General features: G+C 42.6%; 1 protein-coding gene across 1 annotated transcript in view; it reads left to right on the plus strand.

Annotated features, from left to right (window-relative positions):
• The window catches only part of MMP24 (matrix metallopeptidase 24), a 301,682-nt gene that overhangs the window by 151,968 nt on the left and 125,390 nt on the right, over positions 1-24,324 (plus strand). The window contains exons 2-4 of the mRNA XM_069751838.1: positions 4,388-4,536; positions 9,068-9,184; positions 18,549-18,853. Coding sequence (XP_069607939.1) covers positions 4,388-4,536; positions 9,068-9,184; positions 18,549-18,853 — 571 coding nt within the window. The remainder of the gene's footprint in view (positions 1-4,387; positions 4,537-9,067; positions 9,185-18,548; positions 18,854-24,324) is intronic.

The raw sequence follows: 24,324 nt of genomic DNA on the forward strand, positions 1-24,324 counted from the left end.
GTGTGATCTTGTAAGTAGGAGCAGACATGGTATAGTGAGAACCCCTATATATCTTTATGTACCCCTAAATGCCTGTCTCTGTGCACCCCATATAGCTATTTGCACCCAATGCCTGTCCTGTGTCTGTGTGCACCCCCATATATCTATATGCACCCCTATACACCTGTCATATGTGTCTGTGTGCACCCCCATATATCTATATGCACCCCTATACACCTGTCATATGTGTCTGTGTGCACCCCCATATATCTATATGCACCCCCATACGCCTGTCCTATGTGTCTGTGTGCACCCTATATATCTTTATACACCCCTATACTCCTGTCCTATGTGTTTGTGTGCACTCCCATATATCTAAATGCAACCCTGTACACCTGTCCTGTGTCTGTGTGCACCCCATATCTCTATATGCACCCCTATACGCCAATCCTGTACCCGTGCGCATCCCAATATCTTTATGCACCCCTATATTAATGTACCATGGGCCCCTCATTAAACTGTATGGAGCATTATATGGGCCTCATTATACTGTATGGAGCAATACATGGGGGTCATCATATACTGGAGCATTATATGGGGCCCATTCTGTGTGAAGCAATTTATGGGGCTCATACTGTATGGAGCATTATATTGGGCTCAAACTGTATGGAGCTGATTACACTGTATGGGGCAATATATGGGGCACATTATTCTGTATGGAGCAATATATGGGCCTCATAATACTGTATGGAGAACTATACTGTCCGATTTCTGAGCTATTGTAGAATGTACAATAGATATCACTAATGTAATGTAAGAAGTGAAATCTTTGGCATTGTACAATACCTATATTAATCTGCCGTATCTGTGCATCATGAATTGTGGTATATGTTAAAGGGGCCCACAGACTTTTTCGCCCGGGGCCCAGAAAAACCTGGAGCCGGCCCTGTTTGTATGTAACCTCTTCTCATGTTCAGCACCATGGAATCATCTGAGGCTTTTTGTCACCTCAACTACTTACTGCATTGTCACGGTGCATCGTGCTCATCAGATTGACCTATTAGTCATTTTTTGGGACTGTAAGAAGCCACTGTCGTGTCTCCAGTAAAGTAAAACGCTGAACTATGAGCATCTTTTACCAAGGATACCTTGCGGCAGTTGAGGCTTGCTTTTTCTTACCGTGCCCAGCATTTTAAGTTTTTGATTTAGCATCAGCTGCCCCAGTTGGTGCAATGCAAAAAAAAGTTGTCACATTTTGTCCTCTTAGTCCATATGTCAAATCTGAAATGACTAGTCACATTCCCTGATTCTTTTCAGGTTTTTCTCCAGGCTTTTTTTCTGTGTATACCAGAGTGTTTAGAGCGTATGAACTGTTGCTGTCACAAAGTGTCCATATCTTGATGCTATACTTTTCTGGCTTACTCGGTATATATTAGTTAATCGGGCCCCTACCTTGAAATGACACAAGTTGTTCGTCCAGTGACATTTTCACTAGTATTGTATGATTTTGGAAGAATCTCTATCCAGTTATCCAAACTTCTATGATAACGGCTAGTTAGTAGAGAATTATCTTATGTTAGTAGAGGACAATTTTCATGCCTGGGAAAAAGGCTGCAAGTTCCAAATGACATTTTTGTTTTTAGATTGAATTTCTTGCATCGGACTAGTTGTCTGGGTGTCACGACTCATCAGATTCAGCTTCAGAGTCATAATCACTTTCCCCGCCACTTATGGGGTCCTCTTCCTCGGACACTTTCTCCAGTTGGATACCTTTTTTAGAATCTGAGGTGTTGGCAAGCTTTACAATTCAGCGTCACGCATTGAATGTCTTAGCCACATTTTCATCAAGCTTTCCAAATAATGGACACACGACTTTCACAGGGTAAAATCATCGTTGTAGAAAAAAGTAGCTCTATATAAATAAACAACAATAACAATAATAATAAAATCTCAGCAAACACTAACCAGTTAATCAACAATAAGAGCATATATACTACATCAAAACAGACCTGCAAAGACCTGTATTCAAAGCCCATCTATCTGCAGTAGCTTGCAAATGTATTGAGCTCACAATCCTACAGGAACTGGAGAAATCGATGATCTACAATATAGTAGATGCAATAGACAATCCATAATCGTACTATAAATCATTTATGTGACTGAAAATATGTCAGGAGATCTGTTTAAAACACTATCATATTGACCTCAACGATACATATGTAGCAATTACTATTTGATTCAAAAAAATAAAAACATAATAACAACGCCTACCCATAAACAAACTCACCTAACCACAATTTGCAGATCCTCTTAATAAATAATCTGCAGCTTCACTAACTTTTTTGGGGGGGTCAAATAGGCCTGAACAGTACAACGGGGTTACATTCAAGGGCTGTCAATTATTTGTACAACCCTTTCTCAAATGCAAGAGTACCCCATGTAAAATAAAAACACTATATTCTCTCCCCCAGACTAGCTATGCCAACCCTCTTTGTCTGCCAAAGCTCTTGTGACATTGTTACGTCATGTGAGTGCTGCAGCCCATTAGTATCCACTGATGGGCTGCAGCTCTCACACTTCCCAAGGGTATTGTGAGCACTGTCGCCCATTGATTTATGTTGATAGGCTGCATCACTCAGGTGAAATAACAATGACAAAGTGCTAACACTGCTGGAATAGAAGATTTTTTTCTTGAATTTTTGTGTCTTTTTCCATGTCCTTCTGCCACTCTGTGCATCCTGCTTTATAGAGTTGAGTTGGCAGTTGTCTTCTTGTCTGCTAAATCTACATTTCCCTTCAGCACACTGCTTCTTCTTAGTGCTAAACCACAGAAAAGATGATACTAGGTCAAGATTAAAGTATCAAACTATAACAACTGTATTGTTAAAAACATCAGACAACAGGTGAACAAAGGTGTCACACAAAGCGATATCTAAGAAAAATGCTATAAAATTGCAGGAGACGTGTACCCAGGAAAAAATTATTATCTATGATCTACCAAACAAATTTTTTACTATAGATTTTATATGCAAATTGCCTCTTCTGAGAAAAAGAGGACTTAACTCTATAGCGCCACTTGTTGGAAGTAGCGATCCTACAAGTCACAATCAACCCTTTAACGAGTCGTGCAATATGACTTAAGATAAAAGCCTAATCAGTATCTCAATTCGCAGAGACGGTGTTTCGGGCTGTTGGCCCTCGTCTGTGCGAAGCATGAGAACTGATTTGGCTCGGTGAGAGGCTTTGGAATGAGGTCTAAGGGGTAACGTTACTATAGATTATAATTGGTACGCTAATTCCCAATAAATATCCTAAAACTGGGGACCTAACAATGAATTACTGCAATTGGGGGTGCCAGGCATCACCATAATATCAATATAATCAGAGTTGTTGCACAGAGACAGCAAATACATGATAACACCGTCATAGCAATCACAATAGAATAAGTGATAGAAAATAATACAATAAAGACTGTTATTTACCCACCACAAAGCAGACAGAGATTCCTGGGACACGCCTCCGCCCCAACGCGCGTTTCAGAAAAACAACCTTCGCCAGGGGGCATTAGAATCACAGTAAAGAGTGGCTTAAAAAGGTTTAACCCCAAACGTGTATTGCATACCTACCCCAGAAGTTAGAGCGAGTAGTCATAGCCACCGCGACGCCGAGACATTGAAGCACGCAGGCACAGAGGGGCAAGAGAACGCTTACAACCAAAAAGTGTTAGCCCGTAGACTATGATATTCAGCCGACAAAGACATAGGCAAAGAGACTGCGAAGAACTAATTTCAGTGCTTGATTCACCGCAACCATGCTCAGTTCTGTTGTATAACTGCAGCTTTGTTGTGTAACTAACAGAGGGTATGAAGAGCAGGAAACTCTAAAGCCTTTTGCGTACTGTATGGGAGACATTTTAGCAGCGAGACTTCACCCACTAGATTAGAGACAACTGATAATTACAGATAAAGCTTTCAAATTGTAAAGCTTCTGGAAAATGCAGGACATAAGTCTTGTTATTCCTCAAGTAAACACGTCATCTTTCCATTTTCATGGAAGTCTCACTTCAGTCTTCTTCATATCCAGTTACTGTAGAATCAAATACATTTAAGAAAAAAAAATTAAACGCTGTACATAAAGAGAATGGAGAGCCGCAACAAAGAGTTTTACATTTACTGACCATTGTCACTATGGACAGTAAATATCTTGAATGATTGGCAGTGAGCCATGGTTGATAAGTTTTATAGGTCATTCCATTTTCCAGGCAATCGCCTTTGACATTTAATTGTTACATAGTCAATATTCTGCCTTTTCTGGATCAGTTTTATGTCTTTTATGGCCATGACCAATGCAATAAGGAGTGTTTATAAGACAAGTCTGAGACTTATGGTTGTGTTTTCTCTCTCCACAGAGCTGGTTGAAGACATATGGCTATTTGCTCCCATATGATATTAGAATATCAGCTTTACATTCAGGAAAAGCTATGCAGTCCGCAGTTGTGACCATGCAACAGTTCTACGGGATTCCGGTGACTGGGGTGCTGGACCAAATGACAATTGAGTGAGTACCGATGTGCACACCTTAACCTTTCAAGAATTGCTGCAAGTTTGCAGGGTTCACTTACCGAGAATATTGCTTTCCACATGCCTCATTAGAAAATATACCGTACATCTACAAGAGACTTGTATTACAATGGGAACATTGACTAGAATGATTGCCTTGTTTAACTGCCCCAGCGATGTTACTCTAACCCTCCTGCACTTTAACAATTCCTCATACACCTTTGTCTGTGCAAAACTATAAGATGAATTTATATGTTCCAGAATACAGACATAGAAACATGAGTCTTTCCCCCCAAGGACAAAAAATTCTGGTTCCTAACATAATTAATAATTAGAGACCTGAGAAAGTTTCCTCAGAGATTTATTCATTAATCTGATGCAATACTTAGTATAATATTCAGTCTTAGTCCGAAAAATGTTCCATTTCCTTCTAAATCCGGAAAAAAGTTCCAGCTGTGCACCGCATGGGAATTTCATGTCATTGCAATTATAATTAGTGGCCGAGAATAATTTTTAAGTGGTTGTGATGAATTTTAGACCAGTGGGACCAATTTTTCATTGACCTGAACGAGCTGATACAGAGCTAAAGGACAGAAATAGTTACTCCATATTTAATGATTATCTTCACTTTTCTCTATGGTAAAGATACTGTTTTTATCCAAATAAAAAATATATTTTCAGTAAAAAGACTCTGGGCTCTCGCTCAGACGGTGGATTTCTTCCAAATTAGGGGACCCCAAATTCTGCACGTGTTTCGGTTGTGTTTATTTACTCGTCAGCACCTGCACGAAGATGGTCATTGTTGGGGATGGACTCAAAGACCTGTGGTCTCCAATGTTTATGTAGCTCATACATTGGCTGAAAGGGGCCTAGTGAAAGCAGCAGTGGGGTATAAAGACTAATATACCGTATTTTGCCATGGAAAACTGGGTAAACTTATTGACTCGAATATAAGCTGGGTTTGTTTTGTCCCCTCATTCTTGTCCCGGTATGTGTGGCTCCCCCCCTCCTGTCCTGCTCTGTGTGGCTCACCATGTTGTATGCATGGCTCCCCCGTTCCCCTTGTTGTATGCATGGCTCCCCTGTCCCATCTTGTATGCATGGCTGAGCTCCCCCGTCCTCCCGCATCATACTCACCCTCCTCGTGCCGTCGCTGAATGTCCCTGCATCTCCATTGTCTCGGCACCGCAGCTTCTTCCTATGCTGAGCGATCACATGGTACCGCTCATTAATGTCATGAATATGCGCTCCACACCTATGGGTGTGGAGTCGTGTCCATATTCATTACCTTAATGAGGGGTACCATGTGACCGTTGAGCACAGGAACAGGAAAACGCTGTCGGTGCCATGACAGAGATGCAGGGACGGAGATGTTGCAACGGAGGGTGAGTAATGATGTCTTCTGGAAGCCGGCGGCTGCAGCTGTCAGTGGTCTACAGCAGCCGGCTCCCCGCTCCCCCTCTGCCACTGGCTTTCTGGACCTTGACTCAAGTATATACCGAGGGGATCATTTTCAGCGCAAAAAAAATGTGCTGAAAATCTCAGCTTATACACAAGTATATACTATAATCCACAAATTAAAGTGGACCTGTCACTTGTCCCATAAAATAAGTTTGCTACCTTGACAATATCCCTATGCTGCCCTAAATCTGCTGCTGCTTTTCATTTGTCATTTTGCCCCTCTGTTGAGAAGACAGGCCCTTTTTTGGTTTTGGCACCCAATATGTTATTTCCTGGCTTGTGGTCCAGGAGGGGTTGTCAGAAGATTTTTTCACAGGTGATGTGTAGCCCACCCCACGCTATGACACTCCCCAATCACTGCTCAACAGCATTTGAAACTGCTTCAACAGTGTGATCTCGCGAGACCTCCATGCGCTCAATACAACTTGCCTATGTGCACTCAGGATATTTTACAGTGCGGTGTCTTAAGAACTGGGAGATCTCGTGAGATCATGTTGTTCAAGCAGTTTCAGAGCAGTCTGATTGAGCAGAGTCCCATGGGGTGGACTACACGGCCCAGAAAAACTCTTCTGACACGCCCTCTTCGAACGCAAGCCATAAAATAGCTTACTGGATGCCAAAAAGAAAAAAGGGCTTATCACCACAATGGAGGGACAAATTGAAAAAGGGAAAACAATGACAGATTCAGAGGTGCAGGGTGATTTTGGCAAGGTAACAAACTATATTTTTTAGACATGTGACATGTCCGCTTTAACAACCATACAGTCTATTCCTATAAAATGACCAAGTGGCAAGGTGGCTCAGTGGTTAGCACTGTTGCTTTGCACCGCTGTTTTCCTGGGTTCAAATCCCTCCAAGATGTTTCATCCAACATGTGAAAGACATACTGATAGGGAACGTAGATTGTGAGCCCAATGGACAGTGATGATGTCTGTAAATTACAAAGCATGATACAGAACCCATTTAGGATGTATGTGAACCAGGCTTCTCAGCCATCTTGATTGCCACAGGACAATTCTATGTTAAAAAGAAGGAATCTAAACGTGAGCCGATATATTAGTGTCCCACCTTGTATTTCTATCCAGTATGGTGTTGGACAGGTTCCCTTATCCCACTTCAACATTCACAAGTCTAATATGTGCGCTTTCTGCTCTTCCATTAGCTAGTGTAGTAGGCAACACCTTTTCGAATGTTATTAATAGGCAATCTCTGTTAGCCAGTGTAGATAGTGGCGAGCGTCCTCTTCAGGTTGCCTTTGTAAGCCAGGTGCTTATAGAATTTCACTGTAAGGATTATAAGTCGCAAAGGATCTGTGTTCCTTTTTTACTTTAATGCATTCATTTTTTAATACAAGACATTTTTTGCAATAGGATTTAATTAAAAAATGTTGAACTATTTGTCTGCTACAACCTCTATGTATCACAGTACGTAGTAGGCTGCAGAATGAGTTAACTGTGTTCTGCAGGATTCGTCACCTTTATCTCTTTCCCTTTTAAAATAAATGATGTTTAATGTTAATATGATCAAAAATCAGTTTTACAGAAGATTCAATAAAAGACAGTTGAGTTATAAATCTTGATAAAGTCACTGATAAAGAAGTTACCAATTTTCAAGAAAATTGTGTCTCCGGCAGCCGTTTGTTGTAAAAAAACAATGGTTTTCTCACCAGTCTTGATGAGGGGGTGTGATGGAGTCAGATACTCCTGATTCATGAAGAGGTGCATGCCTCTTCATGAATGTGGAGCATATGACTAGTGTGGTGTGTGCCTCTGTGTTCTACACCAGAATTCTTACTCCAGTCAGGGACTGGAGGGAGAGTCCCGGCCTATGGAACACGCACAGCTCATCTTGAATTAAACTAGTTGTGGCGTCATGTCCTTCTGCCCCCTTGACCCACCTGAGCGCCACCCATTTTGGCAGAGCTGGGAGAAACGGGGAGAAAACCCTAAAAGGCGCAAAATTTTGACGTAACTCTGAGTTGCGCCCAAATTTTACTACAATTTTTGACACTTTTTTGTCGAAAAAGCTTTGATGAATCAGAGCCATTCTGTTCCTCATACACCCGGAGTCTCCGCCACCGCACTTGGTGTCTGTTGTTGTCTGCAGTTGAGCTCACAGATTTAATTCAGTCATGTTGATCTGATGAGCTCAACAGACATCGGGAGCAGTGGCGGAGACTCAGCGCTGTACCCTAGAAGGGTGAGTAAATCACTTTGTTTTTTACAACAAACTTTGCCTGAGGGCATAACCTTCCTGTACGTGGAAAACCCCTTTAACTCATTCTAGAGTTTATTACATACCGCCATACATACAGGCTGTAGAAAACAGCATATTGGAACCCTATTGCAACATTTTTTTTTACAAAAATATAAACCTTAAATTTCAACAACAAAAAAAGTCAAATGTGCCTACGTTCTTTACATTTTTCCTTTTTAAATTGATAAAGCATATTAGATTAAAAAACGGCCGATAATCTACTATATCTGAGGGTTCTCGCAGCGTATTTCCTCATTTCCCATCGAAATACTTCATCTTATAGGGCTGTCTGCTGATAACTATCTTGTATATGGCGATCCTTGGTCTCCCTGCCACATCTTAACTAGGGATTCTTAATAAGTAGTGTAACCACTTTCCTTCCGGTCTCCATCTATTATTTGTGTCCTTGAATAAAGATAGAATTGGAATTTTATATGTGCCTGCTTTACATGGGAATGGAACGTTAGCCATCTTCATACACCTCCAGACTCAGATGTTGTGTATAAAATATGCATATTTGTTCCTGGGATAATATATTAAGTCTAGCGACACTTATAGAGTCGGTATTGTGCAGAGTATCTCAGCATTTTCAGTGTTAAGCTAGCTGTGGAAATTGTTGGTGGCCTGCTGTAAAAAATCATGTATTATAATTTATAATGGTCGTCATATAAGGGAAACATAAATTCACTCTACAATCCTATAAGGTCTATGTCAGGCAGCTCGTCATAGGGAACTTTGATGTATCTCCTGGTCTTGTGAATCAGTGATCACAGTGATGTTCGCTCTCTTTTTCCCATTTAATGATCATGTAGGTGGATGAAAAAGCCTCGCTGCGGGGTACCTGACCTTCCTCACTTAAGCCATAAAAGAAGGAGCAAGAGATATGCACTAACAGGCCAGAAGTGGAGACAGAAACACATCACATACAGGTATGTATTGGTCGTAAAGAGACGAGCACAAAGCTATTGGGGACCGGTCACGTTGGTAGCTACACTTTTTTCAGTTTGCACTTTTTTCACTCTCTACTCTTCCATTGTTATATGGATACAGGCATCATTTACGTTCCATATAACAGCAAGAATTGAAAAGACTGGAAAGAATATTAAAAATACGTTGGAAGGAATTTTCTAGGTTTTATGAAGTGAATACCGTTTCTACATTTGCAAAGGACTTTCACACCTTGTTTTAACTTTATGACAAAACATGATGCATATATACAGTGCAGACCAAAAGTTTGGACACACCTTCTCATTTAAAGATTTTTCCATATTTTCATGACTATGAAAATTGTACAAGCACATCGAAGGCATCAAAACTATGAATTAACACATGTGGAATTATATACTTAACAAAAAAGTGTGAAACACCTGAAATGATCTACTATATAATTGTCTAAGGGTCACTTCCGTCTGTCCTTCTGTCTGTCTGTCACGGATATTCATTGGTTGCGGCCTCTGTCTGTCATGGAAATCCAAGTCGCTGATTGGTCGCGGCAAAACAGCCACGACCAATCAGCGACGGGCACAGTCCGGAAGAAAATGGCTGCTCCTTACTCCCCGCAGTCAGTGCCCGCCCCCGCTCCATACTCCCCTCCAGTCACCGCTCACATAGGGTAAATGCCAGCGGTAACGGACCGCATTATGCCGCGGGTAACGCACTCCGTAACCGCTGCTAATAACCCTGTGTGCCCCCAATTTTTTACTATTGATGCGGCCTATGCGGCATCAATAGTAAAAAAATGTTAAAAATAATAAAAAAACAAAAAACCTGCTATTCTCACCCTCCGTAGTCTACCGAGCCGCACGAGCCTGCCGCCATCTTCTGTTCCCGGCGATGCATTGCGAAATTATCCAGAAGACTTAGCGGTCTTGCGAGACCGCTAAGTCATCTGGGTAATTTTGCAATGCATCCTGTGAACGGAAGATGGTGGCAGCTGTGCGCGTATCGCCAGAGCTTCGCTGGATCCCAGGGGTTGAGTATATAACTATTTTTTATTTTAATTATTTTTTTAACAGGGATATGGTGCCCACATTGCTGTATACTATGTGGGCTGTGTTAGATACCGCGTAGCTGCTATATACTACATAGGCACTGTTATATATACTATGTGGGCAGTGCTATATACTACGTGGGCAGTGTTATATACTACGTGGCTGTGCTATATACTACGTGGCCTATGTTCTATACTGCGTGCTATATGCTACGTGGCCACTGTTATATACTGCGTGGGCAGTGTTATATACTACGTGGCTGCTATATTGTTGTGAATTCCGCTCTTGGGCTCCCTCCGGTGGTTGTAAGTGGCACTTTTGTGTGTTCTGCTCTTGGGCTCCCTCTTGTGGTTTCGAGTGGTATGGCTGCTCCTTGGAGTTGGCTGTCAGCAGTTGCCTCCACTGATCTTCTCTTCTGCTCGGCTATTTAGGCCTGGCTCTTTCCTTCAGCCAGTGCCACTTGTAAATGGTTCCTGGTTGGATTCACATCTCTTTGGATTTCCCTGTTATCCTGACCAGTTCAGCAAAGCTAAGTTTTTGCTTGCTCTTTTCTGTCCATAGATTGTGGACTTATTCGTTCTGTGCTTTCTATGTTTGTCCATCTTATCAGTATGAATTAATTCTGTCTTGCTGGAAGCTCTGGGAAGCAGATTTACCCTCCACACCTTTAGTCAGGTGTGGAGATTTTTTGTAAACTCTGCGTGGATTTTTTGTAGTGTTTTATACTGACCGCACAGTATTCCATCCTGTCCTTTCTATTTAGCTAGACTGGCCTCCTGTGCTCATCCTGGTTTCATTCTATGTCTTTTCCCTCTCCACTCACAGTCATTATTTGTGTGATCTATCCTTTGGGGATTTTCTCTGAGGCAAGATAGCTCTCCTGCTTCTATCTTTAGGGGTAGTTAGATCTTAGGCTGTGACGAGGTGCCTAGGGAGAGTTAGGAGCATCCCACGGCTACTTCTAGTGTTGTGTTGAGCTTAGGGACTGCGGTCAGTACAGTTACCACGTCCTCCAGAGCTCGTTCCATGTTGCTCCTGGACCACTGTATCATAACACTATATACTGTGTGGGCAGTGTTATATATTACGTGGCTGCTACATACTGCGTGGGCTGTGTTATATATTACGTGGCTAGTGTTATATACTGCGTGGCCTGTGTTATATACTACGTCGCCTGTGTTATATACTGCGTGGCTGCTATATACTGCGTGGGATGTGTTATATAGTACGTGGCTGTGTTATATACTGCATGGACACTGTTATATATTGCGTGGCCCGTATTAACGCATCGGGTATTCTACAATATATATATGTATATAGCAGCCACATAGTATATAGCACAGGCCACGTAGTATTTGTCTGCTATATACTACATGGATCCTATATACTACGTGGCCTGTGCTATATACTATGTGGCTGCTAGATACATACATAAATACATATTCTAGAATACCCGATGTGTTAGAATCGGGCCACCATCTAGTGTCTTATATTCTAGGTTCTTCAAAGTAGCCACCTTTTGCTTTGATGACTGCTTTGCACTCTCTTGGCATTCTCTTGATGAGCTTCAAGAGGTAGTGACCGGTAATGGTCTTCTAACAATCTTGAAGGAGTTCCCAGAGATGCTTAGCGCTTGTTGGCCCTTTTGCCTTCACTCTGCGGTCCAGCTCACCCAAACCATCTATATTGGGTTCAGGTCTGGTGACTGTGGAGGCCAGGTCATCTGGCGTAGCCATGCTGGTTCAGTATGCCTTCAGTTTTGAATAAATCCCCAACAGTGTCACTAGCAAAGCACCCACACACTATCACACCTCTTCCTCCATGCTTCACGGTGGGAACCAGGCATGTAGAGTCCATCCATTCACCTTTTCTGCGTCCCACAAAGACGCAGTGGTTGGAATCAAAGATCTCAAATTTGGACTCATCAGACCAAAGCGCAGATTTCCACTGGTCTAATGTTCATTCCTTGTGTTCTTTAGCCCAAACTAGTCTCTTCTGCTTGTTGCCTGTCCTTAGCAGTGGTTTCCTAGCAGCTATTTTACCATGAAGGCCTGCTGCACAAAGTCTCCTCTTAACAGTTGTTGTAGAGATGTGTCTGCTGCTAGAACTCTGTTTGGCATTGACCTGGTCTCTTATCTGAGCTGCTGTTAACCTGCGATTTCTGAGGCTAGTGACTCGGATAAACATATCCTCAGAAGCAGAGGTGACTCTTGGTCTTCCTTTCCTGGCGCGGTCCTCATGTGAGCCAGTTTTTTTGTAGCGCTTGATGGCTTTTGCCACTGCACTTGGGGACACTTTCAAAGTTTTCCCAATTTTTCGGACTGACTGACCTTCATTTCTTAAAGTAATGATGGCCGCTCATTTTTCTTTACTTAGCTGCTTTTTTCTTGCCATAATACAAATTCTAACAGTCTATTCAGTAGGACTATCAGCTGTGTATCCACCAGACTTCTGCACAACACAACTGATGGTCCCAACCCCATTTATAAGGCAAGAAATCCCACTTCTTAAACCTGACAGGGCACACCTCCTGTGAAGTGAAAACCAATCCCGGTGACTACCTCTTGAAGCTCATCAAGAGAATGCCAAGAGTGTGCAAAGCAGACATCAAAGCAAAAGGTGGCTACTTTGAAGAACCTAGGTTATAAGACATAACAAAAAAGTGTGAAACAACTGAAATTAAGTATATAATTCCACATTTTTTAATTCATAGTTTTGATGGCTTCAGTGTGAATGTGCAATTTTCAGAGTCATGAAAATACAGAAAAATCTTTAAATGAGAAGGTGTGTCCAAACTTTTGGTCTGTACTGTATATCTATATATAATCGTCTAAGGAGCACTTCCGTCTGTTTGTCTGTCTGTCTGGGAAATCCCAAGTCGCTGATTGGTCGCGGCCAGCGGCCGCAACCAATCAGCGACGGGCACAGTCCGGCCGCGAAATGGCCGCTCCCTACTCCCCTGCAGTCAGTACCCCCTCCATACTCCATGCTATATACTACGTGGCTGCTATATACTATGTGGCTGTGTTATATACTACTTGGCTGCTATATACTACGTGGCTGTGCTATATACTATGTGGCTGTGCTATATACTACATACTACGTGGCTGTGCTATATACTACATGGCTGTGTTATATACTATGTGGCTGTACTATATCCTGCACCCCGAACCCCCGACATCCAGTGCCCCGAACCCCCGACATCCTGCGACCAATCAGTGGCGGACACATTCCAGCCGCGAATTGACGCGGGATTTAAACCACACCAGCCGCGACCAATCAGCGATATTGGCACGGAATTTAAACACCGCTTCAGTGATTGGTCACGCACGGCTGGCCGCGACCGATCAGCGATATTGGCGCGGTATTTAAACACCGCTTCGGTCATTGGTCATGCCCGGCCGGCCGCGACCAATCAGCGACGAATTGGTGCCAGATTTGAATCACGCCAGCCGTGCGCGACCAATCAGCGATATTGGCGCGGAATTTAACCCCCACTCACAGCACGACATACATACATACATACATACATATTCTAGAATACCCGATGGGTTAGAATCGGGCCACCATCTAGTATCAATATATTTCACTGCACAACATGCATGGGACACCTGCCCGGAGTACTGACATGTTACTGTTATTAATTAGAAATACTTGGGCATGGACAGCATAACTATAAAAAGAGGTTGTTCACCTTTGAGCACAATTTCTCTTTTTAACTTAAATGCATGTATTTGGGTCTAACGGCTCATACTCATTTGCGAGAAAAACGGACGAGTGCAATCCGATATAAAAATCGGACAGCATGCTAACCAATGTTAATCTATGATTACCTGCTCATTTGCAATTTTTTCTCATCTCAAATCGGGCTGAAAATAATTTGCAGCATGCTTCGATTGTCCTCATATTTCGGACGAGACTCGCCAATGCAAGTCAATGGGCGGGGTAAAAAAAAGTATGGCACTTGGACCATGTGAGTGCCGTCCAATTTTTACACACCCATGTCCTTGAAAGCCCAGCATTTTGTCTGCCGCATACAGTAAAAACATAGCGTGACCTGACAGAATGGAATAGATATATACACATAAAATAGAAAGATGTAAGACACATATATAATATTAGTATAGTGCTCGTGTAACTTACTGTACATGTATTTTATTACTAAACAAATTATTTTCTTAAAAAAATAGCCTCGGGGTCCCCCAAAATTGTATTAATCAGCAAAGGGAAAGCAAACAGCTGGGGGCAGATGTTTATAGCTTGGGAAGGGGGTAATAACCATTTAGCTTCCCAGATTATTATTATTATTATCAGCTCACAGCTGTATATGTAGCCTTCACTGGTTAATAAGGTTATTAAAATGGGGGACCCCCCAAAAATGTTGTAGGGTCACTCTATAATTAATAACCAGCAAAGGCAGACATGTACGGCCTGATATTAATAGCCTTGGAAGGATCCATGGATATTGGCCCCGTGCCAGACTAAAAACATCATCTCTCAGTCACCCCAAAAAAGGTGGCACTTAGCCTCGCTCTTCCTACTTGCCCTGTAGCGGTGGCAAGTGGGGTGTTATTATCGGGGTTTATGTCACCTTTGTATTGTCAGGTGACATCAAGCCCATTGGTAGGTAATGGAGCGGCGTCTATAAGATGCCTCCATTACTAACGCCATAGTCAAATTGTCAAAAATGACACCCAGAATAAAGTCCTTTAGTTGAACAAATGACAGATTCTTTTAAATACTCTAAATTGACCAAAAACACTTATCTCAGCTGAGTGCCTCGAGATAATGTGCTAAAGTTGAGTGGACTTCATATCCAATGAACTCTTTTCACATAACTGATGTTTCATCGTGAGCGTCAGAAAGTTCTCATGCTCGCAGTGCTGTCATCGGAGTTCAAAACCAATGAACTCAGTTTAAGTTAACGACGTCAGCGCAAACGCCGAACTCCGATGACCTTTCTGATGGTACCGCAAGTGTAAGAAATTTCTCACGCTTGCGGTGATGTCAGTGGGATAAAATGAGATCTTTGGATATGAGTTCAGCACATCACCATGAAGAACTGAGCTGAGCAAGTATACGTAGCTCAGTGTCTCTGCTGGATGGCAGACTGTATAGTCGCATCATGCAACAATGCAGCCTGCCATCTAGATGTAGCAAACCTAGACGCATTGTGGGCCAATTGGATTATTATCTTCTTGGCGGAAAGGTAACGAATGTGGTTGTTTATTATTTTAATTCTTTTACAGGCAGGTACGGACTGGGGCTGAAATTCAGTCCTGGCATTTGAAATCACACAGGCCCATTTTGTCCTCGCCCCCATGAACCAGATGGGATATATTACTATTATTACCCTTGATGGAGGAAAGTAATATTTTCTACAAGACCAATGTTTTTAATGATACCCATGGCCTGCTGGGGTATGTGACAGTGAGCGACTTTGAGCTCCGTCACAACTCTTAACACTATGAGTGTCTTGAGAACGTCGATTCTGTTAACAGTGTAGCTGAAAAGGCAGCCCATGACCAGACAGGCCCTTCTGGCATTTGCCAGAATTGCCAGTCCGGCCCTGTTTACAGGGGACACTGGCTTCATTGGATTGGGCATAAGTTAAGTATAAGTGTTAAACTGTAAGCGCTGCGGAATATGTTGGAGCTATATAAATAAGGCTGGTTTCACATTTGCGTTTAAAAACGCAGCGTTTTAAACGCAAACGCATTTGGTGAAAAAACGCGGTTAAACGCTGCGTTTTTTAGGCGCATGCGTTTTTGCATGTTTTAACACAAACGCAGCGTTTTGACGCGTTTACATGCGTTTTTTCCTGCGTTTGTGTTTTTGAAACGCATGATGAGAAGTGTGTGACATCTGCCAATCATCAAAATCAACTAGAAAACCCACTATAAACAGAAATACCTAGGGTTAGGGTTAGGATCCCTAGTAACCCTAGGGATCTTAACCCTAACCCTAAACCTAAAACACAAACTGTAACCCTAACCCTAAAACACAAACTCTAACCCTAACCGTAACCCTAAAACACAAACTCTAACCCTAACCCTAAAACACAAACTCTATCCCTAACCTTAACCCTAAAACACAAACCCTAACCCAAACTCTAACCCTAACCCTAACACAAACTCTAACACAAACTGTAACCCAAACTCTAACCCTAACCATAACACAAACTCTAACACAAACTGTAGCACAAACTCTAACCCTAACCATAACACAAACTCTAACACAAACTCTAACACAAACTCTAACACAAACTCTAACACAAACTCTAACACAAACTCTAACACAAACTCTAACACAAACTCTAACACAAACTCTAACACAAACTCTAACACAAACTCTAACTCTAACCCTAGCCCAAAAACACAAACTCTAACCCTAAAACACAAACTCTAACCCTAACCCAAACTCTAACCCTAACCCTAACACAAACTCTAACACAAACTGTAACACAAACTCTAACCCTAACCATAACACAAACTCTAACACAAACTCTAACACAAACCCTAACCCTAACCCTAGGGACCCTAACCCTAGGGATCCTAACCCTAACCCTAGGGACCCTAACCTTAACCCTAACCCTAGGGATCCTAACCCTAACCCTAACCCTAGGGATCCTAACCCTAACCCTTAGGGTTAGGATCCCTTAGGGTTAGGGTTGGTGGGTGGCTTATCAGTGTGTATTCTTGTGTTTTTCTATAAAAACGCATGCAAATGCATGTGCTTAAAAATGCATGCGTTTACATAGACATCAATAGGTTTTTTGCCGCAAAAAAGCCGCTAAAATTACTACATGTTGCATTTCTGCAACACAACGCATGCAGAGAAAAAACGCATGCGTTGCAAAAACACGTCAAAACGCATGCAAAAAAACGCATGCGTTTTTAATGTTAAGTATAGGGAAAAAAACGCATGTTTTTTTGCGCAAAAACGCAAAAAAAAAAAAACAACGCAAATGTGAAACCAGCCTAAAGATTATTATTATTATTTTTGGTTAATTAAGAATGTATTAATGGAGAAGCCTTCAGTCAGCCAACAATGGTGGTCTGTATCCCTTTTATCTGTCTTTTTCTGAGCTGACTGATGGCCACAGACCACCATAAAGTTGAATGTGCAAGAAAACAAAGTGCCTGTATAATGAAACCCATTGCCAAAAATGATTTTAAATGCTTTTAAGTAAAGGAAACAAATGGTCCCCAAAAGGTGGCCACATAAGGATCTCCATAGCATACCCCACATATATGAAAGATATCTCACGAGACATCAGCCCAGAGCACTGACATCTTAGGCTACTTTCACACTAGCGTCGGAATCTCCCCGTCGCAATGCGTCGGGGAGAGATTCCGACGCTAGCGTTTAACGCACTGCACAACGGAGGCAGCAGATGCATTTCTCCGACGCATCCGCTGCCCCATTGTAAGGTGCGGGGAGAGTTCCGGCCGTGCATGCACGGTCGGAAAAAGCGGTCCGTCAGGAGCAAAAAACGTTACATGTAGCGCTTTTTGCTCCCGACGGTCCGCAAAAGCATGACGCATCCGTCGCACGACGGATGCGACGTGTGGCAATCCGTCGCAATGCGTCGTCAATACAAGTCTATGGGGGAAAAAACGCATCCTGCAAGCACTTTTGCAGGATGCGTTTTTTCGTTTTTTCTGCAAAACGACGCATTGTGACGGATTGCAGTTAACGCTAGTGTGAAAGTAGCCTTACTGTTAGGTCACGCTCACATGTTCTTTATTAGTTCAGTCTTATTTTCTGTAAGCTGAAAGAAATATAAAATATTAGTAACAAAAATATAAACAGTAGTTTTTCACCCTCTTCGCATGCGGGTTTACATATTTTATATACCGTATGTCATCACCTCGTCACTACGTCTGCAGCACAGCTTTTTTTTTTCTCTCTCTCTTTTCAATATTTATTACTTTTTGCTCTACAATTTTGTGTTACTTTTTTAAAGACATGTTGCTTGATTTGTTTTACCTATTTTTCTGTTACATATTGCCCTTACACTTACGGATCTAGGTAGACTCAGTGGCATGGCCACTGCGACTATGTAATGCATATGAGCGCGAGCGCTTGGTGTTGAGTGATTGGGATTGCAGAAACGCTATTGTAGAGTGCCATAAAAGCAAGGCCCAATAATGACCATCAGTAAAAGGTGTATTGTTAGTAGTTTAGTGGTTAATTCTATGAAATATAGTAACCTTGTATAGATTAATCCCCCATGTATTTTAGAAGGAGGGTACGTTCTTGGAATTAATTGTATTCCTTATCTTGTCTTCCTTTCCAGCATACACAATTATACTCCTAAAGTAGGAGAACTGGACACTAGAAAAGCAATCCGCCAGGCCTTTGATGTGTGGCAGAAGGTGACTCCTCTCACATTTGAAGAAATCCCCTATCAAGAAATTAAAACGTCACATAAAGAAGCAGACATTATGATATTTTTTGCTTCTGGATTTCACGGGGACAGTTCTCCATTTGATGGGGAGGGTGGATTTTTAGCTCATGCCTATTTTCCTGGACCTGGCATAGGGGGAGATACACATTTTGATTCGGATGAGCCATGGACACTTGGGAATTCCAATCATGATGGTGAGTTACCCTATACGGTGCCTCTCTGCTTCCAGCATTTGCTATATTTTCAGGTTTGGCCAAGTGACAATGGGTATACATTTTACTTTAAAATGATTAATGTTCTAGAACTGATAGCATCATAAAGCTGATAGGATCTCAATAAATGCTTCAATATTCCACAATAAATTGCTGAAAAAAATCCCCAATATGGGTTGTATGAGGTTAGTATAGCATAAGTTGCAACTTAGCCCCATTCACTTTCTAAGGGCATGAACCTTCAGACCCGGCAGAAATATCTATCACAGGAATACATTATCCAATGTAGATCAGACCAGGCAGAATCAAATTACCTTCATTCTTGCAGAAGAAAAGTCTGGAGGGTGAAGAACGGGACTAGAGCTAGTGACTGGTATTGATGACTCTGCAGGTCCCATTTTAAATGATACCTGTCAACAGGCTTTTATATAAAAGAAGTGGTATGGCTATAGGGGCGCATGTACTCCCATACAAACAGTACTTTTTCGTAGTGATCTGAGTTCCTGAGAAATCTTACGTGTGCTGACATTCCCCCAGTGCACTTTCAGTCTGATTTGCATATGGCTTTCACTCTCATTTTCTCATGAATGGAACATTGGATCTGTACAAAAAAAGTGTACATTTGTATTGGAGTACAAGCGCCTATTCAGCCATACCACTACTTGCATATGTAAAAACCTGTTGACAGGTTCCCTTTAAGCATAGAGGCCAGTCTCTGGTAAGGTTCATGCAAATCTTCATTATGTCTAACTGGCAAGGTCCTGAAATGGAAAGTTGAAGAATCTCAACTCTGTATGTGTTGTTGTTTTTTGAGCTATTAAATGTATTAGTTCTGGGAGCCAATTCAGCATCTTGTTGTAATCAAGAACTTAAAAATGTTGAGGTTCTGGAAAACTGAGAAAGATGCAGAACTTTTATTTATCCAGGAATTTAAGAGGTGGTTACCACCGCTATCGTATAGGCCTCAATTCATCAAGACCGATGAGCGGGCAAGCTGGAGTTAGAGGCACCTGATTCATTAAAAGGGTTGTCCAGCCTAAACCTACAAGTCTTCAAAGAAGAGTAGATGCTGCACCAGATCACGCTATTACAAATCCCATGCAAGGAGGGTGGATTCCCCGTAGAAGAGCTTTAGCAGCTGATCGAATGGCTCAAGGTGCTCTGCATAAATGTAAACAGTTTTTGAAGTATTTGAAAAAACGTAAGCGGCACTCACCTTTGCGTGCATTGTGCTGGTCCTTTATTACATCTTAAGGTTACTGGACATAAAACGGGCAGGATACAGAGGTCAGGGAAAGGAGGGGGCAAGACCGCAAGTATGTGATTTGCTGACTAAACTAGACTGCACTGAAACTGTTTTGAGTGAGGCTGGATACAGTCTAGTCAGAATGTGGCTGGAAGTATGCAAATCACATATTTGCAGTCACATGACTGCCTGCTTCTGACACCCGAGAATCCTCACAGAGAGCAATGTGTGCAATGTAAAGATTCACAAGTCACCTATTACATAGGGACTAGTGATGAGCGAATAGCATTGTTGCTCTGGTCTCCCCGAGCACGCTCGGGTGATCTCCGAGTATTTGTAGTGCTCGGACATTTAGCTTTCCTCGCCTCATCTGCATGATTTACGGCTGCTAGCCAGGCTGAATACATGTGAGGATTGCCTGTTAGGGAATTCCCACGTGTATTCAGGCTGTCCAGCAGCCGTAAATCATGCAGCTGAGGCGAGGAAAGCTAAATGTCTGAGCACTAACAAATACTCGAAGACTGAATACATGTGAGGATTGCCTGTTTGTTAGGGAATTCACACATGTATTCAGGCTGTCCAGCAGCCGTAAATCATGCAGCTGAGGCGAGGAAAGCTAAATGTCTGAGCACTAACAAATACTCGAAGACTGAATACATGTGAGGATTGCCTGTTTGTTAGGGAATTCCCACATGTATTCAGGCTGTCCAGCAGCCGTAAATCATGCAGCTGAGGCGATGAAAACTAAATGTCTAACAAATACTCGGAGACCACCCGAGCAACAATGTTATTCGCTCCTCACTAATAGGGACTGAAGACTTGTAGTTTAAGACAGAACACCTTTAATGAATCAGGAGTATCTATGAAGTGATGTGCGCCTCGCCATGAATCTTACTCAAGTCAGAGACTGAAAGAAAGATTTCTCTCATAAGGTATGCTGTCTCTACTCGTGAAATATTGCAAAACTATTTTATGAAGTGGATTTGCAAATTTTGGTGTTTGTGTGCCGGTTTCACCCAGTTGCGTCAAAATAAAGAGCTGTGGAGTACCATGCACCTGAAATCTCACTCAAGTCCCTGACCAGAGTAAGATTTGGCACTGAGGTGTACGCCACTTGTCAGACGCTCCTGATTCATTGAGAGACATGCGCAGAATTGAGGCCAATATTTATCTAATTTTCAATTTTTGAAGATGATCTAGGTGAAACAATTTCTTTAATTACTTCAGGGGTATGTGCTATGCATGTTGTAACAGCACGTTCTTAGCATGAACTCAGCGTACTTGATTTCTCACCTACCCAATTTGGTTAAGTACAGATGAGGGTATAGCCCTTTTTAGGAATTATTCAGCTTCCGTGGCTCTTAAACCTATAGTGCTAAGATGCAGACATTTGCATTTTCCATATTAAATAAGCCTTTGTATGTATTATTTTCTTGTTTACAAAGTAACTTGTTAGTGGTTCTGTTATAAAAGGATCCGTAAATTACTTGCCATGTTATAATCACTCTTGGGGATAGATTTTGTAATTACATTGCATTCAGAATGTAAATCAAGGAACTCAAAATATCAGCACTTTGACCACTGGAGATTAGGAGGTGAACGGCTGCCATGAATGGCACCAATATAGGGGTCATCAGATGAGCACAGTCTAAGGAACCAAAAAGATACTATTTGGAAAAATAAAAAATGAAGATAGCAAGTGCACAAAAAGTGACTAATGCAGTAATATGCAAATTGCCTCCTCTGAGAAAAAGAGGACTTAAACTCTATAGCGCCACCTGTTGGAAGTAGCGATCCTACAAGTCACAATCAACCCTTTAACGAGTCGTGCAATATGACTTAGGATAAAAGCCAAATCAGTATCTCAATTCGCAGATGCTGTGTTTCGGGCTGTTGGCCCTCGTCAGTGCGAAGCATGAGAACTAATTTGGCTAGGTGAGAGGCTCTGGACTGGGACTTGTAGGATCGCTACTTCCAACAGGTGGCGCTATAGAGTTTAAGTCCTCTTTTTCTCAGAAGAGGCAATTTGCATATTTAATTTCCCAGAGGAGCATTGCACGGCGGATAAGCCTCCTTACTTTGAGAAGCCGGTATGTCACTCTCCATAAGGAGAAACGTTACCCCTTAGACCCCAGTTTCATTTTTTTTTTCATTTAACGTTCAGTAAGAAACATAGGCCTCGCTATTATATATCTACTAGCTATTGAACCCTTTCTACGCCCGGGTGGCGAGCATTTATATTGGTATATGGTCTCCATCCTGGTATGTGCTGCTCCCATCCTGCGTCCCCATCCTGCCATGTGCTGCACCCATCCTGCGCCCCCATCCTGTCATGTGTTGCACCCATCCTGCACCCCCATTCTGTCATGTGCTGCCCTATTCTGTCATGTGCTGCTCCCATCCTGCGCCCCGTTCTGTCATGTGCTGCTCCCATCCTGCGCCACCATTCTTTAATTTGCTTCTCCCATCCATATGCCCCGTACACTGCTCCATAAAGGTTTATGGCCCCCATAAGATGCTCCATAGTATATGCCCCCGTACACTGCTCCATAAAGGTTTATGGCCCCCATAAGATGATCCATAGTATATGCCCCCGTACACTGCTCCATTATGGTTGATGGCCCCCATAGGATGCTCCACAGTGTATGCCCCGTACAGTACCCCATAAAGGTCTATGGCCCCCATAAGATGCTCCATAGTGTATGCCCCCGTACACTGCTCCATAAAGGTTTATGTTCCCCATAAGACGCTCCAGTGTGTATGCCCCCGTACACTGCTCCATTATGGTTGATGGCCCCCATAAGATGCTCCATAGTGTATGCCCCGTACAGTGCTCCATAAAGGTTTATGGCCCTTATAAGATGCTCCATAGTGTATGCCCCCGTACACTGCTCCATTATGGTTGATGGCCCCATAAGATGCTCCATAGTGTATGCCCCCGTACACTGCTCCATTATGGTTTATGGCCCCCATAAGATGCTCCATATAGTGTATGCCCCCGTACACTGCTCCATTATGGTTGATGGCCCCCATAAGATGCTCCATAGTGTATGCCCCGTACAGTGCTCCATAAAGGTTTATGGCCCTTATAAGATGCTCCATAGTGTATTCCCCCGTACACTGCTCCATTATGGTTGATGGCCCCCATAAGATGCTCCATAGTGTATGCCCCCGTACACTGCTCCATTATAGTTTATGGCCCCCATAAGATGCTCCATAGTATATGCCCCCGTACACTGCTCCATTATAGTTGATGGCCCCCATAAGATGCTCCATAGTGTATGCCCCGTACAGTGCTCCATAAAGGTTTATGGCCCCCATAAGATGCTTCATATTGTATGCCCCCGTACACTGCTCCATTATGGTTGATGGCCCCATAAGATGCTTCATAGTGTATGCCCCCGTACACTGCTCCATTATGGTTTATGGCCCCCATAAGATGCTCCATAGTGTATGCCCCCGTACACTGCTCCATTATGGTTTATGGCCCCCATAAGATGCTCCATAGTGTATGTCCCTGTTATGATCTGGTGGCCTAGGAGCAGCATGAGACGGACTCTGGAGAAGGTGGTCCCTGTACTGACCGCAAACCCTGAACCTAGCAGCACAACTAGAAGTAGCCGTGGGGGGTACCTAACACTCCCTAGACCCCTCGGCACAGCCTAAGATCTAACTACCCCTAAAGACAGAAACAGGAAACCTATCTTGCCTCAGAGAAAATCCCCAAAGGATAGATAGCCCCCCACAAATATTGACTGTGAGAGGAGAGGGAAATAACATACGCAGATATGAAATCAAATTTTAGCATAGGAGGCCATACTAGCTAAAAAGAAAGAATAGAACAGAGTACTATGCGGTCAGTATAAAAACACTAGAAAATATCCACCACAGAAAATACGAATCACCACATCTGACTAAAGACATGGGGGGTATATCTGCATCTCCAGAGAAATAGCTAGGCTGCAAAAAAATCCTTCACAGACTAAGCTGGACAAGACAAAAACATGAAAATGCACAGAACTATAAGGTCCACAGCAGGTGGACAGCAAAAACAAAGCCAGGACTTATCTTTGTAGAAAAGCACAGCAAACTGCACAGCAGGGAAGTGAATCCTTCAAAAACAATGGACAACTGGCACTGACTAAAGGATCCTGCAAAGCTATATACCCCAGTCAGTTTTGCAATTAGTAGATACACCTGTCCACTC

This window comes from Ranitomeya imitator, chromosome 2, assembly GCF_032444005.1.
Source record: "Ranitomeya imitator isolate aRanImi1 chromosome 2, aRanImi1.pri, whole genome shotgun sequence".
NCBI classification, from domain to species: Eukaryota; Metazoa; Chordata; class Amphibia; order Anura; family Dendrobatidae; genus Ranitomeya; species Ranitomeya imitator.